Source organism: Anomalospiza imberbis, chromosome 1 (assembly GCF_031753505.1).
Source record: "Anomalospiza imberbis isolate Cuckoo-Finch-1a 21T00152 chromosome 1, ASM3175350v1, whole genome shotgun sequence".
NCBI lineage: Eukaryota > Metazoa > Chordata > Aves > Passeriformes > Viduidae > Anomalospiza > Anomalospiza imberbis.
Window position 1 is genome coordinate 1564980 of NC_089681.1, and position 16093 is coordinate 1581072.

Genomic DNA, 16093 nt, shown 5'->3' on the forward strand with positions numbered 1-16093 from the left:
AAGAGAAAGAAGAAGGCATTGTCACCGACCTGGGCACTGGCGCAGGAAGCAGTCCCGGGTCTCCACCCAGTGTCCCTGGCACTCGGCTCCGCCGTAGGAGGGCCCGTTGCACTCCCGTGTCCGCTGCTGGGTCCCGTTGGAGCAGGAAGCGGAGCACGAGCTCCAGCTCGACCACTCGTTCCAGTTGCCGTCCACTGAGTGGCCCAAAGAAGGAAAACGAGCGGAATGTGAAAATCTTTCCCTCTGGGAGGAGCCGCGTGGCGAGAGCCTCTGGCCTTTGCTGACCAGGGACCGAGGTGGGAAGATCAAACCGGAGGCACAGAGCTTCAAAGAGGGCAGAGATTATCAAAAAAAGTTTGGACAACTGTGGCAACAGGGGTTTTTGGGACCCTCCGAAGCCTCCAACAGTCCCACAGGATGCAAGTGCGGTAACATTTCAATTTTTATGTTCCACACTCTGCCTAATACCATTAAAGTTTAAATTGTTGGTATTCCACATTCCAACATGAAAGTCCAAACTAATAACATTGCCAATCACAACACAACACCACACCAGAGGGCGTGGCTCATGTTTTCATTACCACTTTGAAGGGATCACCATATTTTTGTCACATTTCACATTTGGGGCCATCAGCACTTTTTTAAGGGACCCATTTTTCAGCAGAGCAGTGCAGTGGAGAGTGAACTTTCTCAAGCATGCAAATGCTCTGTTTTTCATTAAAGCACAGCCAGAAACTCAAATCACAGTGTGATTGACAGGAATCCACCATTCCATGGCTGGGAAATGTGGGAGCAAAGGTGTGCTCCAACAAAAGACTGGGAACAGGGTGAATGTGTGTGGTCAATGTACTTCTCTCACAGCTGAATTAATTCTGACAGGCTGGAGATGTTTTGCCCAGCAGTGTCTTTGATAATTAAATAGAGGAAGGAGGGAGGGACAAGGGAGATTATGATAGGGACAGGGTTGGAGAGAAACAGAAATACATCTTATTATCATGGTATGGACTGAAGCATTCCCCAGTGTGGTGGTTACACCCTAATTGGTCCCTGATCAACAGATCCATCACCCAGTCTGCTCTTCCTGGAGCATTTTTCTCATTAACAGTGGTCATCATGCTCTGTTTAGATCTAATTAGCTGCTAGATCTCACTCGGGAAAAACAACCTGAATTTCTGAAAAGTCTGAATTCTGGCTCAAATCACATTGCAGCTCTTTTATTTTTTTTTTTTTTTTTTTTGCTTTACTTGTCTGTCCAAGAAAAATAAATTCCAACTGGTCCCCTGTGTAATCTGCAAGGAATTGATCAGCCCTGTGTAATCTCCATTGCAACTGAGAAGCTTTATGTTTGCAAACTCAGTTTAAAAAATGTTAAAAGCATCTAAATGAGCAACTGTTAATTCAAAAGGGATCACAAGGTGTGCAAAATCAGGCAGGCATAAAGGTACCTCCAAAAGCTGCTTGTTTTTAACAATCCAAAAATTTATGTTTTTATTGTGCATAAATTCAAGGCTTCGTGCCAGTGCCTATCAATTGCAATGAGGGAAAATGTGAAACACAGTGATTGACAGGAGATTATTCTTTGGAAATAATCCAAAACTCCAGAAAGTAGGTCCTACCAGGTAGAAATTAGCGTGGTTTTTCTGACTGAAGGCTGTGCTGCTAACTTTCTATGGACTGATCATAAAATCATAGAATCCTGGAATGGTTTGGGCTGGAAAGGTAAAGATCATTTAATTCTACTCCCCTGCCATGGGCAGGGACACCTTCCACTATCCCAGGTTTCTCCAAGCCCTGTGCAACCTGGTCCTTAATACTTCCAGAGATGGGGCAGCCACAGCTTCTCTGGCCTCATCACCCTCACTGGGAAGAATTTCTTCCTAATAATGATGGTGTCTTCCCCCCATTAACATTTCCCTGTGTTGGAAAAGTGAGACTGCATTCACCACATTAAATGTGACATTTACCAAAAAACTGCATTTATCAAAAGAAAGTTGAATTTTCCCAACACCCTCCCTGCTGCTGGTGATTGGCAGCTTATCAGGAGTGCAAGTATTTGGAGATGGTAAAATAAAGGAGTCAATCCATAGTTTTGTCGTTCAATGGGGGTTTGGGAGCAGGTAATTTCCTTGTAGTTATTCACAGGCTGTAATTTCACAGGCTGTAAAAAAGAAACGTTTTTAAAAAAGGAGAAACAATGTTGGCTGTGTTGCCCCTTCAGCCACCTTGGACTGATGCAAAGATGCTTCTTGGTCAGGATGCTGAGGGGTTCCCATCACAGCCACAGCCAAGGACTGTTTGGTGCCATGGTCACACCACAGTGGGAGTCTCTCAAAAATGTTCATTGTGTGGTGAAGGCATTGTCTTCCTCCTTTTTCCCTTTTCCAAGGACTTGGGGCCTAGCCTGTGGCCTAGGATGTGGGGCCTAGCCTGTTTGTCCACAGCCCAGGAGGAACAAAGGCCCCGTTGTCCCTGCAGCAAAACATTTTTATCAGCTGTAGCCATAAATCCTCAGAGCAGGGTAGTAATAAACACTGAGAGTGTCTGGGGTGTCAAACACCCATTGTTGTGCTTCAATGATTCCCCCAACACCGCGCTCATTTGGCGCTGCCAAGCCGCTGATTGCCTTTGTGGCACTAATTAGAGCTGAAGCCTTGCAGTTGGGCTGCTTGTCTTTTCCACCGCTGTTTCAGTCGCGTATTTATTTGTATTTAAATTAATTATGGATCAATGTTAACTCAGGGTATGCTTTATTGCCCAAGCAATGCCAGCTCTGACTTCTTAAATTTGTCTTTTTATGACAGAGTCAATTTGGTGTCTGGGAGGTTCTTATTCCAAGTTGAGTCTTCTGGACAGTGGCCAAATATCCAAGGATAGTTACTTGGAGTGAAAACTCGATGGGAAATGCCAGGAGGCTTCTCACTGTTTTCACAAAGTTCTCCTCCCTCCCACAATCCCTCTCCTCCTCTGGGGACATAATAATATCTCATAATGATTCTCATTAAACTGGAAAAATGTCAGTTGACATTATCCAGGGATAGGGAGGGAGTTTTGGGGAGCTCGCTCATGTACAGATTGTGTCCACCAGGACACCCAGAGTTAAATTAAAGGGGACTCTGCTGTAAACCCACGGCCTGTCAGAGGAAAGAAGCCTCTGGAGCATAAGTGGATTTCCAGGTGGTAAAAGTAATATCATCTTGAGGTTCTTTCTGATGTTTCAAAGCAAAATTCAAGGAGACGCCTTTGGAAGTGAAATTCAGGGGCAGGGAAAAGATAAAAAGATTAAATTTGGCATGGGAGGCCATTAGGAGTCTCTTAGTTTATCCCACCACCCAGAGAAGGATCAGCCACAGAGAAAACTTGCATTTACATTGAATTAATGCGCAAGCAAGTAAAACTATTAATTAATTCCAGCACAACAAACCCAGTCAGGCAAAATAACTTTAAACCATTCAGTGGGGAGTACAGGTGAGAAGCTTAAGATGGTCTTGGAAATAGGAGTGGCAGCCAGATCCAACCCATGTAAGGTGTCCCCTGCAAGAGATCACACAGGGCAAACCTGAACCTGAGACATCTCTGAGCTGAACAACCCCAGAAAGCACCTCTGGGTTGCTTCTTCAATGAATCCTTTCCTCAGGATCCTCCTTGGGGTAGTTCAGAATCTCATTGGAGTCAGCTACAGAACTTGATGAGCCATGTGAGGGAAACTGAGCTCGGGAGACCTGCTGGAGGGGAGGTTTCAGATCTGTAACTGTCCCTACCTGGGCAGAGAGCGATGTTGCAGAACTTGGTTTGCTTCTCCGGGCCCTCGCAGGGGTTCCCACCAAACTGGGGGGGTTTGCAGGTGCGGGTCCGATCCCTGTAGCCTCTCCCACAAGTGGAAGAGCAGAGGCTCCATGGAGACCACTCATCCCAGGTGCCGTGCACTGCAAGGGAAGCAGAAGAAGTGACTTTTCTTTTCCATAGTAGGCCTGAGGAAGTGAAGGAGCCCTCAGGGCACAGCTTCTTCTCACCCGGAATGAGTAGCGTGTGGGAAGTTGGAGAACAAACCAACCCAAAATGTGCAAGAGGAACATCAAGTAATTTTTATGCTTTGCTATCAACACCAAGTGTCTGCTGCTTTCCAGTCTTTAAAATAAAACACAATGGACTTTTGGCTAACCTTAATTTTTCAGATTTTTGAGCCAACAGGGCATTTCTTAAGCAAAAGATGGATTTAGCTAGAAAGGAATAAAACCCCACTACCCTTAGGGAAGCATCATCACCATCGTTTTGTCATTTCTTGCATTTTTTTTTCCTCCCTCCCAAAATTTTCTCATCGAATCCTCAAAGACTACAACATTTTAAGGCTTTCAGAAAAGATGCAACCTGTCTACTGATTATTATCACAGGTCAGTAACACCTCAGAGGAAAAGTTATGGAGACTTGGAAGGGTAAAATGGAAGGGGCAACATCCTCCAACAGTGCTCAAGACATCATTGGTAGCTCCTGGAATTAGACATCTAATTGATTTTAATCGAATCTAATTAGCATTCTAATCTATACTAATCTAATCTTCTCCAATCTAATCTAATCTAATCTGGCCAAGTTATTTACGGAATTTTAGTCACTATAATCTCCAGAGGCCAAATGTTATAAGAATGCTTTGATCTCTCTTAAGGGACTTCTCCCTTCCAGCTTTACTAGAGAAGCTAATGCCAAATCAATAATCCTTCAGAAAAAGAAGAAAACCAAATAAACAGGGACTTTTCCAGTCCTTCATCAGTTGTTAACAGCAACTGGTGCCCCAGTGTCAAGATACGGGCTTAAAAACTAATTCTCACCAGGAATATCGCCTGATAAGAGATAACCAGAGGAAGAAACACAGGAAAGAGCACAGATGGTGATTTCACCGTGGATGGTGATTTCACCATCATAGCATTGTTTCTGAACAACGATGTTGCTGGTCAGGAGAAATGAATAACATGCTTGGCTTAACAGCAAAATTATTCTGAATAATTATAGAAACATAAAGTGGTTTGGGTTTGAGGTGACCTCAAAAATCATCTCCTTCCAAATCCCTGCCATGAGCAGGGATACCTTTCACTATCTCAGGCTGCTCCAAGCCCTGTCCAACCTCGCCTTGGACACTTCCAGGGATGGGGTAGTCACAGCTTCTCCAGGCACCCTATGCCAGGGCTTCACCATCCTCACAGGGAAGGATTTTTTTCCTAACACTCAATCTAAACCTACTCTCTTTCAATTTGAAGCCATTCCCCCTTGTCCTGTCACGCCATGCTCTTGTAAAAACTCCCTCTCCATCTTTCTCATAGGCTCCAGTTTCCTCAGAATTTATTTTTTCACCAAAATTGTTCCTGACCTGGAAACACCCCCAAGGACACCTGCCTGCAGGTGTACTGAGTTCATGGACTTCAGACAGCATGGAATTGTCCACACCATGCAAAGCAGATGCCCATCTTGTGGTGCTTGGTCTAGCAAGAGTCTCTGTATGAGGCCTTAAGGTGTAAAGAGAAGGAACAAGGAACAAAAACCATCTCCCTCCAAGAATTACAGAATCATAGAACAGTTTGGAATGGAATGGAACTGAAAGATCATCTAGTTCCGACCACTTCCCACTATCCCAGGTTGCTCCAAGCCCCTTCCAAGCTGGCCCTTCCAGGGATGGAGAAGCCACAGCTTCTCTGGGTAACTTATGCCAGGTTTTCATCCAAATATCTCAGTGGAGACGCCACAGGTAGCCAATCTCCCTCCCCTGCTGGCCACCTATACCTGGGCACACGGCAGAGTTGTTGCACTGTCTCTGCTCCCGGAGAGGGCCACTGCACTGGGTGCTGTAGGAAGACGAAACGCAGAACCTGGTCCTGGTCTGCCAGCCCTCCCCGCAGGTGGTCGAGCACACGCTCCACGGGGACCACTCCTCTGCTGCAGGGTCACCTGTGGGGGTTGGAACACAAGGTGAGGATGAGGCATTCTTGCATCTCCAGGGAAGAAGTTTCCAAGTTACGCTTGGCCAGTTGTGAGAGCTGTGAGGCTGCAATGTGTCCTGCAGGTGGGGTGAAGGATGGGTGGGAGAGTGTGAGGGCACTGGGGAGAAAACGTGAGATTGAGAATGGACTAAAGGGGGTTTTTGGGCTACTGTGTAGAGCTGTAGGACACACACATTATGAAAAAAATAAAAGGATGCTATGGAAGCATCAGGTCATTGGGAAGGACAAACTCCACCTCTGAAGGTGGCATAGCCACTTCAGAACCTTGTGAGCTGGGATAGGGAACCTCCATTTAGAGATTGTATGAACAGTGATTAGACAGAGTAAATGCATCCATAAATTGTTCACTTTTAAGTGTTCAAGTGTTCCGAGTGTTTTAAGTGTCCTTTCCCTGCCTTTTCACAGCCCCTGCCAGTGCAGATTGGCAGAGGAGGAGCTGACAAAGTAGAAGGTGATGGCGCCTAAGAAGGGTCAGCTGATGAAATCCCAGAAAGTTTTCTTGGCATCTCCTCTACCTGTGGAGATCTGCTGTGAGCATGTGACACGGAACAAGGATGACTCTTCCAGGGCATCACACAGTCTCTATCAACTGCTTATCTGATGGGGCAACATTGGAAAAGCAACTAAAAATATCCCATTGATGGGAGTGAAAAGCACTGAGATGTATTCCCTTTGTCACTAATATTCCTGCTGGGGCTCTTTCAGCAGCCACAACCTCCAAATAAGTCACCCTAAGTGTGAAATGAGCAGGGAAAGGATGGTTTTCCATTAGTTTTCATGGTCTATATTCTACCCCTTAAAGAAAAATGCTTTTCTTCCCTGCATGGAAACAAAAGCTGGCTCTGTTCTATTTAACTAAGCCATGCATTGTTTGGGTTTTCGGATTTTTTCATGGATTGCTAATAATTACACATAATAAACCTGGCATGTAGTGTTTGGTATGTATAGAACACAGGCATATGGCATAAAATAAACACCAGCATAACAGAGGGGCAATCCCTTCTCGTGACAATTTCTTCAGAACCTCAGACTGCCCCAAGTCTCATCCCAAAAGGATGCATTTGGCAGACTGTAGGTGATAAGAAGGATCACAGCACTGGCAAATATGACTCCAAGGGTCATCCAGCGAGCTTGGATGTGCTATCCCACACCACCCCCCCATTCCCTAAAAAAGCTGGGAAGAGGATTCTGCATTAAACTATCGGGCTGCAACGTGGAGAAGGAAAGAGACTCTGCACCTGGAGATCTCAGTGAGGGTTATAAACCAGCTGCATGAAAATGTCAGAGCAGGAACTGTGATGGGCACTGTAAAGGCTGGTGACCACCACATTTCCCAGTACTGGCTAAAACTGTTCATGTCTGGGTTTTTCCTCAAGGTGGTATATTTATTTGTTTATTTATGTTTATATTTATATTTTTATTTATTTACTACTGTTTGCCACATGCAATGAAATTTCAAGCATTTGTGGCTCTCATCAATCTGCTCTTTGGGATTTTTCTGGTAGTGATCTGTGTTGTTTGGTTTGTGTCATGCTTTTCAGCACATCTGCTTTGAATGTCTCCTGTCATTCCGGCAGCTGGGAATTAAAAATACACCCACTGATTGGAGCCTGTTGAATTAATATGTGTTGAGGGGAAAAAGTGTAGAGGAAGACCTGTCCTTGCTGTAAAATTGACAGAATTTTACTCCTTCATTTATTGTCTGGACACAGAAAGAGGTGGAGGTGAGGATCAATCTTTCCCTACCTCATCTGTGCCATTGCAAGGATTATCATGAGATGCAACTGCTGTTGTTCATTAAGCCAAAGTTGCTCAAAATAATTTTCTTTTGTGTTTTGTTTCATTATTCTGCCCAGTTGGTCCCAGTTAGATGAAAGCTATGGACCACTGGTCTCCCCCTGGGATGTGTAGGAGACATTGTGTGTTTTGAGGCTTTGGGGCTCCAGGAAAACATCAGTCCCATGTCCTGTTTCACAAGTATCAGATCTTCTGGTAAAGAGAGATCTGCATTTCCATGGCAATTTTCCTGCCTTTCCAACATCCAGCTCTGTCAGAGCCAGAGTCCTGCCATGCTCCAAGCTCACCTCCAGCAAATTACATTTATGGTACCTTCACTTCATCCTTTGCCATCCAGAGTATCCCTGACTCCAGCAGATCCCTCTCAGGCCCACAGATCCCAACCATTCCTGCTCCCTTGCCTGCCTGGATGCTCCATGAACCACTGGTGCCTTTGCATTTCTCCATGCATCTTGAGCAACATCTCCAGCTGTGCACCCAGCAGCACCCAGTCCCTCAGGAGCAGGCAGCTGGGGGTTTTGGTAGTTAAACACTCCAAGTTTGGGTCCCAAAATCTTTCTGGGAGGACAGAGGTGGGACAGGGGAAGCCTGCAGAGACACAGGAGCCTCCTCCATCAGCACCTCGTGGCGTAGAGAACCCACCACACCACCAACCTCCCCCTCAGACCTGGCTGGGGTTTTGCAGTCTCCATATTCAGAAGAGTTAATGTGCCACTGGATGAATGAATGGCATCTCTGAACCAAATCCCACCTCTCCCTACCCCTTTCCTCTTTATTATTTCTGGATTTTGTCCTTTCACAGCAGAAATAGCTGTGCTTAGAGGTAAATCTCCTCACATTATTGTCCCTCACATTGCACGAATCCCTGGCTTTTAAAACTATAATGCAGTTTACTTTCTAAGTGCTGGTGACTCCCTTGGGCTTGGTGTCATTCTGAACCAAGCACTTTATCTCAGTCCACTGGGACATTATGTCCAGCCTAGTCTCAAACCTTGCACAAATTTAACTAACTTTTAAACCAAGCAAGACCCAGCTCTGAGACACTCACAGGCATGAGACAAATTCAATCTCTACTCAAGAGAAACACAATAATGCCCATCACCAAAACCATGAGTGAGAAGAATTTCTGCACTCCTGTAGGTCAAATGGCAGCAAATGCAAATTACTGAGTGAAGTATATTGCAATTATTCATCCCAGAAGTGGATTCTGACTCTGGTTTTAGATACAATGGCAAGATGTCTACCATGCTCTATGGGTTTGAAAGCTGCCTATTCCAGCTCAGTGCTGCTTTCTAATTCAACCTGCCAGAGATTATAGAATCATGGAATGGTTTGGGCTGCAAGGAGCCTTAGAGGTAACTTATTTCAACCCCGTGCCATGGGCAAGGACACCACCCACTATCCCACGTTTCTTCAAACCCCATCCAACCTGGCATTGAACACTTCCAGGGATTGGGCATTCATAGCTCCTCTGGACAACCTCTGCCAGGGTCTCACCACCCTCATAATGAAGATTTTTGTTCTAATACCAAATTTAAATCTACCTCCTTCAGCTTAAATCCATTGCCCCTTGTCCATGCTCACTCCATGCCCTTGTCCAAAGTCCCTCTCCAGTTCTCTTGGAGAATCTTTAGGCACTGGAAGAGGCTCTAAGTTATCCCCAGAGCCTTTGCTTCTCCAGGCTGAACACACCAAAATCTTTCAGCCTGTGTTCATAGAAGAGTGGCTTCAGTCAAATTTGTCTTCATCTCCAGAGGGGAAGGGGCAAGCCCTGCCCTGCATCATCACCCAGTGCCTGCAGGCAGCTATCTCAGCAGGACTGACTTCTGATCAGTCCTGTGATGCCCCAGAGTAGCTTGGTGATTAACAGGAATGTCCCAAAGGATTTTTTTCAGGGCTCTCCACCCCACTTGAAACAGGAAGATGGCCCTTGCTGCTCCCACAGATCCAGGTGCAGCAGATGGAGAGGGTCCAGCAGGTGCTGCAGAATGAGACAGGCTGGGTGTTAATCCATGGGGATGTAGCACTGCAATCCAGGATCATTCCAGCTCCTGGCTGAAGTGTCCCCATCAGTGCCTGCAGTTGCTCCATGACTCTTCTTCCCTCAGCACTAATGGAGCAGCATATTCCTGCCATCCCTCTGCCAGAAGCCCTTTCAGTTTGGGGGTCTGTCAGTCTGACTTCTCCCCATGTGCCTCCCTGCTCACATCCTGCTGCTGGCAGAGTCCTCCTGAGCCAGGAGGGTCCATGCCAGGGACCTGCTGGGCTGAATCTGGCTCCTGTACTGTTGCTGGGAGAGGCATGTGGGCAGCCAGCAGCACCCTGGCTGAGAGCACAGCCCTGCCACAGCCTGGGGGCCAACAGGACCTGGACACAAGGCATGTGAAGGGCTGGCAGGAGAAAATGCTGCTCTTCAGCTGGCCAAGGCTGTCCCCTCATCCACAGTCCTTATGGATGACATCAGCTGATTTCTGTATTTCATTTTTTCCAGGTTTTGAGTAGTTGTGAAATGTCTTGTTCTGTACAATCTGTGCCCAAAGGAAAGCTGTGGGCTTGCTTCGCATCCTCAGCTAAAAATTCCCTCTAATCCCTTTCTGGACCCTCTGCGTCTACATCTCCTCCATCCTGATTTCCTTTCAACCTGGGACAGCGATAGGGATGTGGGAAGCTTGCAGCAGGACAATGCACATCTCCCAGCCCATGCTGCCCTCAGGGATGCCATAGCCCAAGCCAGCCATGCTACAGCAGTGGCCACAATGGCAGGGAGGTGATAGAGACATCACTGAGCCCAGCTCCAGCACCCAGCTGCACAGCAGGAAGAAAGGCCAAGCTATAAACCTGATGGCTGAGTTACAAGCTAGAACAGGAGCTCTAGGGAAGCACCTGGGATCAGGCAGAGTAGGAACAACAGGGGCCTGCCTTGAAGTGCCTTCCTTTCCTCTGCATTTGGACAGAGAGATTAAGCTCAGCTTTTCACGTTGTAGCAGTGCAAAAGTCCTCCCTCTCCTGCAGGTTCTACCAGACTCCAGGGATCCATCCTGCAGGCAGTGGAGCTGCTCTCAGTGGAGGGAGCAGAGTCTGTGCAGGGTAGAGAGGAAATTGAGGCTGTCCCCTACTTTGTGTTGAAAACCACGACCCCAACAAGTCACCCCCAGGTACTCTACACCACGCAGGCTCCTGATGCTGCACAGTGGCAAAGTCCTCCTGGGCTGGGTGGAGCACAGGTAACCCACACCAGAATATGACCCTCCCTCACTTCTAATCAAATCACCTCTTTGAAGCCTTTCTAGAGCATGAAATGCTGCCATGGTCACTGGGCAGTGATTTTTAACCTGTGGCCAGGTTCAGCACACTGTGCTTTGCCTGAGACCCCTGATGTGTGTTGAGATCCTGCCACGACACACAGGCACGAAGGGGGGGCACAAAACCTTTCCAGACTGAATCACAGAATCACAGGATGGTTTGGGTTGGAAGGAACCTTAAAGATCATCTACTTCCAACACCCCTGCCATGGGCAGGAACACCTTCCACTAGATCAGGTTGCCCAAACCCCCATCCAACCTGGCCTTGAACACTTCCAGGGATGGGGCAGATCAGATCTGGCAAAGATCTAGGTCGAACTCATCCCCATCTTCCCAGATCGTGCTGTCTGATATTACTACACATCATTCCCCTTCTGTGGCAGAAGGGTGGAAGGTCCTGCTGCAGAACCTACTGGAGACAACTCCTCACACAGCACTAAAGACCCAGGGACAGAGGAAACCAATCCTGCTCTGTCCCCACCAAGCCCTGCTCACCCTCTCTCACAGCCAATGGGAAGGCATGACATGGACATCAGCAAGGGGCTGCATTGCACCAAGGTCAGCTTTGGCTTCATGAACCACGTATGGTTGGATAATTCAGACAAAGCAGTGACTCAGAAGTAGGCAGGGTGATGGGAAAACATTCTGTGGGATGGATGGTCTTGTCAGGGCTTTGTGTCTGTCCCTTTTTGCCTTCTCTGGCCAACGGTGACGACACAAAACCCCGTGGGGTGATGGAATGGGAACACAGGGGGTGATGACCATCGGTTCAGCGTGTGATGACACGGGGGCAGCGTCCCCCCACACTGACCTGGGGGGAAGGAGATGGCTGGGGAGGGGTCATTGAAACAGTGCAGAGAGCCCAGCCCAGCTGGGCAGTGCAGTGAGCAGAGCAGTGTCCCAGCTCCAGAGGCCGCTGTGGGAGGTCAGAGCTTACCTATTTGAGGTGCAGGGTACCCGTAGTGCTGCAGTTCGTCAGGGTCCTCTCGCTTTCTGTTATCTGTGGACCTCAGCGATTGGCTTCTGGAATTATAGCGTCCATTGGCTATGGCAAGGTAATGGGTCATGTAAATACACCTCGGTTCACTCTGCAAGATCTTTCACTACAAAGGTTACACGCATTAACAACAGCGACCTGCGACGTTCCCCTGAAATGACCACCTGCTTTCCAACCCCAGCACCCCTGGCCACCAGTTTTCCCTGAGGTTTCAGCATCAACCAGCCTGAAAGGCTTGGGCTGGTTGGTGGTTCAACCCCTTCTTTTTGAGTGAAGTTTGGGACCATGCAGAGTATGATCCCTTATGTCTGGGGTTTAATTAATTTCAGTGGTTTTCCAGGGTGTCTGCACTCATTGCTGCACTTGTGGAGGATACATCCTCTTCAGACGTGCTGGCACTGAATCCCACCATCCCTAGTGGTGTTCTGAGATTTATGGTGGTAACTGGCAGGATGGTTTTGGTGGGAAATTCTGCCTTGCCACCAGCACCTGCCTAGAAATACCCTGTAGAGGAGCCAGAAAACGCTGGGTGGAGCAGGCAGGAGAGGGCAGGTCAAAAGGAAAGGGACATCTCAATAGAATGTCTCCTTCATGGACTTTACCCTGCCACCAGCAACAAGGAGAGATGAAAGTCTGGTCTCAGCAGAGTACCAACAGGGCTATAACTGGGAACTTTTCCTTCTGAGTGAGAGACAAGCTCCTGACCCTTGTGGCCTACTGAAAATCTCCCAGTGAAGCCCATGGTGTGGAGTTCAGAAGGTAAATAATACATCCACAGTAAATCAAAGGCATTTAACTGTTTCTTCCAAGCCCATGCTCCACCAGTTTTTCATTTTCATCCTGTGTAGATCAGCCCTGAATTGGCTGGAGGGAAAACTAAAATTTCTGTTGTCTGTATTACTGGACATGCTGTAAACCCTGACACATTCCCTTCCTAGCAAAGAGGGAAACAACCCAGCAAAAACAATCAAATTCCATCCACCAGGAGTGCTTGCTGTAAATTAGGAGAGCTCAGCTGACTCCATAGGAGTCACACAGAATAGCAGAGAGCAGAGCTGAGCCCGAGTAATCTGTGATCTGGCAGCCAATTTGTTTCCAAACAGCAAGTACCAGACAGAAGATCTTTTCCCCCAAGGAGGCAAAACAGTCAGACATCTTTTCAAGAAGTATGAACTGCCAAGGGTTGAAATGGTGACAAATTTGATCCTGGAACCCTGAGAAAATTAATAAAGGTTAATGAAGCTTCAGTGTGGTGGCAGGAGTCTTTACTGCCATCCAAAAAAGGAAAGCAGAGGAGGCAGAGGAATGATTCAGAGAGTCCCTGCCAGGAGCCAGGCTTTATATTCAGCAGTTTGGATCATGGGAGAGTTTGTGAAATTGCATTATTTACCATCACTGTTGTCTGAAAGCAGAACTTGAGGAGTCGAGGAATTGTCACATGGACTCCTCCAAATGTTCCCAGTACCAGCTGGCTGCTGGCTGGAGGGGATGGGATGGGGCAGTCACCCACCTGCCATCCTCAAGGGAAAGATACCCACAGCTTGACATCAGGACCACAAACATCCTGAAATCTGCAAACACCTTGCTTTTGTCAGCTCTTTCCTGGAATAGAAAGGTCTCAAACCCTTTGCTTTTTATAACTAAAAATCATGGGACTTTCCTGTGGGAGATTCAGTTCAAAAAAGACAAACTCTAAGTAGTTTTCCAATACTCATTTTTTTGAGTTTGTTAGGAGACAACTTATTCCCATATTTGGGACTTCTCACATCCCCACCACCCATTCCTGGTTATCCCCACACACTTTCATCTGCTCCAATTTAAGTCCTCTCCATGAAATCTCACAAACCACAAGAACACACAAAATCTCCATCTGCATCACATCCCGTGGGCTTCCCACAGACTTATTTAGGCTGGAAGGAGAAAGTGGGGCTGGGCATCAAAGAGGAGATGTGGAGCTTGGATGGCTTTGTGACCTGCCCAGAGCAAGGAAGGTGACAGGGAAAACCTGGGATTGAATATCCCAGAAGCAGTCAGTGTTCACAGATGGACAGAGACACAGGAGGCAGCACAGAGGGAAGGAAAGATAAAACAGCAAAATAGAAGTTTTAACTGCAAGCCTAACACCCTGAACCTCCTCTCACCAATTATTTGGCCCCCGTGTCACTGACATCTCCTAATGACATATCCCAGTCTTGAAGGACTGAATTATTTCCTTTGCTCTTTGACAGGAGTGTCAAATCTGCACTGTTATTTCTCATGCTAATTAAAGCAAATCAGGCCTAGAGGCTGAATGAGCGACCCTTCCAGCTTCTCCCAAGCTTCCCCCCTGCCAGGGTTGCCCCACTGCTGCAGGAAGCCTTCCTCCCCTTTGGAAAAGGATGTGCAGAGAAGCCAGTTTGTCTCCATTTACACAGAACACAGCCAAGATTTAACCTGGACAGTTTCCCTGGAGAGATGCACAAATCGATCCTGGCTCCAAACAAAGCAGGGAGACAGCAGGTTCCTCCAGATCACAGGGAAGTTGGTGCAAGTGCTGCTTTGCTGTGGGCACCTGAATTTTATGGGGTGGAGGTCAAAAACTAAAGGCAGTAGGGACCTGGCTGGATTTCAGCAGCCTTTTTCCCACAGCAGGCTCAGTGGAGAGGACTAATTCCAGAATTAAGGGAAGACCTAGACCAAATTTACATCCCAGCTGGGTAAATGTCGTGAAAATGGCAAGGAAAACCCAAGCAGCTTTCCAATGCCAGCAGGAGGAATAGAGGGAAAATGCTTTTGGAAACAATCAGGGATGTTTCAATTGCAAGCAGAGGCAAGTACATGAGATTTTGAAAAAAACACAGCTCAAGTGTGGATGTGGAGGATGATCAGTGCTGGCAGGAGTGGGAATAGGAAGCAGGTGACCAACACTTCTAATGAGAACATGCAATGTGTCAGACAGCACCTTGCAACACAACCAAAGGAAAAATAAAATAAAGGCAGAGATTTTGAAGTGCTGTGGGCCAAGGTTTTAACATCCAAACATGTCTCACCACAGCTACACGCTCTACTCATCCCCCAAACAGGAGAGGCAACGCAAATAGCAGGATCAAGAAAATTATTCAGGCAAGGTGTGATGGTGGGAATGAAGGGATGAACCAGAGCAAAAACTGGAACTATTATTATAAGTGGGATTATTAAAAAAACACCCAAAACATTCAAATGAATCTCTGTGCAGTAAAACTGAAAGGAAATATGGTGGCTATGGAGTTTTGGGGCAATCTATTGGCTGCTAAAGAGTAAAACTGAAAAGTACAGAATTACTTACAACCCCTAAACCCCAAAATCTCAGAGTATGGAGAAGAGGCACATTTTGGAGGCCACTGGATATACTGCAATTACTGCACCCAAAGCATTACAATTTGAACATCTGAAATTTGTGAAAGCATCACTGGGGGAGATCTGTAAGTCTCAGATGTGAAATGCCTGAACCACCAGTAAAAAAGAGGGCAGGGCAAAATCTCTGCAGCAGCAGCAGGTACCTAGAGGAGCTCTTCCAGCTTGCAGTGAGTTCTAGCCTGGCCTGCAGGGAATGAAGATGCTCCTACACATGCCCAGGATATTTCAGCTCCGTGGTTGCAGCAAAAAAAAAAAAAAAAAAAAAAAAAAAAAAAAAAAAAAAAAAGAGAATCAGGGGCAGCAGAGACTGAGACTGAAGCTCAGCCTTGGGAATGTCATGTGGAACATGCATTCCTTCACAGCACTAACAGCTGAAGAGCTACATCCTGAACCTGCTGGAAACTGAAAATCCAGCCTGGAACGACAGGACCGGTGTCACACTCCTGCACCTGACATCAGGATGTGGTCGCCTCTTTCCCAGCCGTGGGGAGCTGTGGCTTCCCAATCTGCAGATCCATAAATGTTGGGGATGGTTCTGCAGCCTCTGCCAGATGGGATGGCAGGATTTCAGCTGGCTCCTCTGCTGGTTCTCCTTCCCCAGGAATACATGCAGGCTGCCCACATCTTTGATTGTTCTT

General features: G+C 47.1%; 1 protein-coding gene and 1 long non-coding RNA gene across 7 annotated transcripts in view; one reads left to right on the forward strand and one right to left on the reverse strand.

The window, feature by feature from the left end:
• ADGRB1 (adhesion G protein-coupled receptor B1) overlaps positions 1 to 16093 on the reverse strand; it is a 280695-nt gene that overhangs the window by 139516 nt on the left and 125086 nt on the right. For 3 of the 6 annotated variants that reach the window (XM_068176008.1, XM_068175930.1, XM_068175704.1), the window contains exons 4-7: positions 12021 to 12128; positions 5767 to 5931; positions 3750 to 3923; positions 30 to 194 (exon numbers count right to left, since the gene is read on the reverse strand). In XM_068176008.1, coding sequence (XP_068032109.1) covers positions 30 to 194; positions 3750 to 3923; positions 5767 to 5931; positions 12021 to 12128 — 612 coding nt within the window. Of the gene's footprint in view, positions 1 to 29; positions 203 to 3749; positions 3924 to 5766; positions 5932 to 12020; positions 12129 to 16093 lie in introns of all 6 variants that reach the window. The other 3 variants (XM_068176081.1, XM_068175784.1, XM_068175859.1) reach the window with 2 other exon arrangements.
• On the forward strand, positions 11888 to 13327 carry LOC137464699 (uncharacterized). The gene is made up of 2 exons (XR_010994384.1): positions 11888 to 12138; positions 12767 to 13327. It is a non-coding gene; the product is annotated as an uncharacterized lncRNA (long non-coding RNA).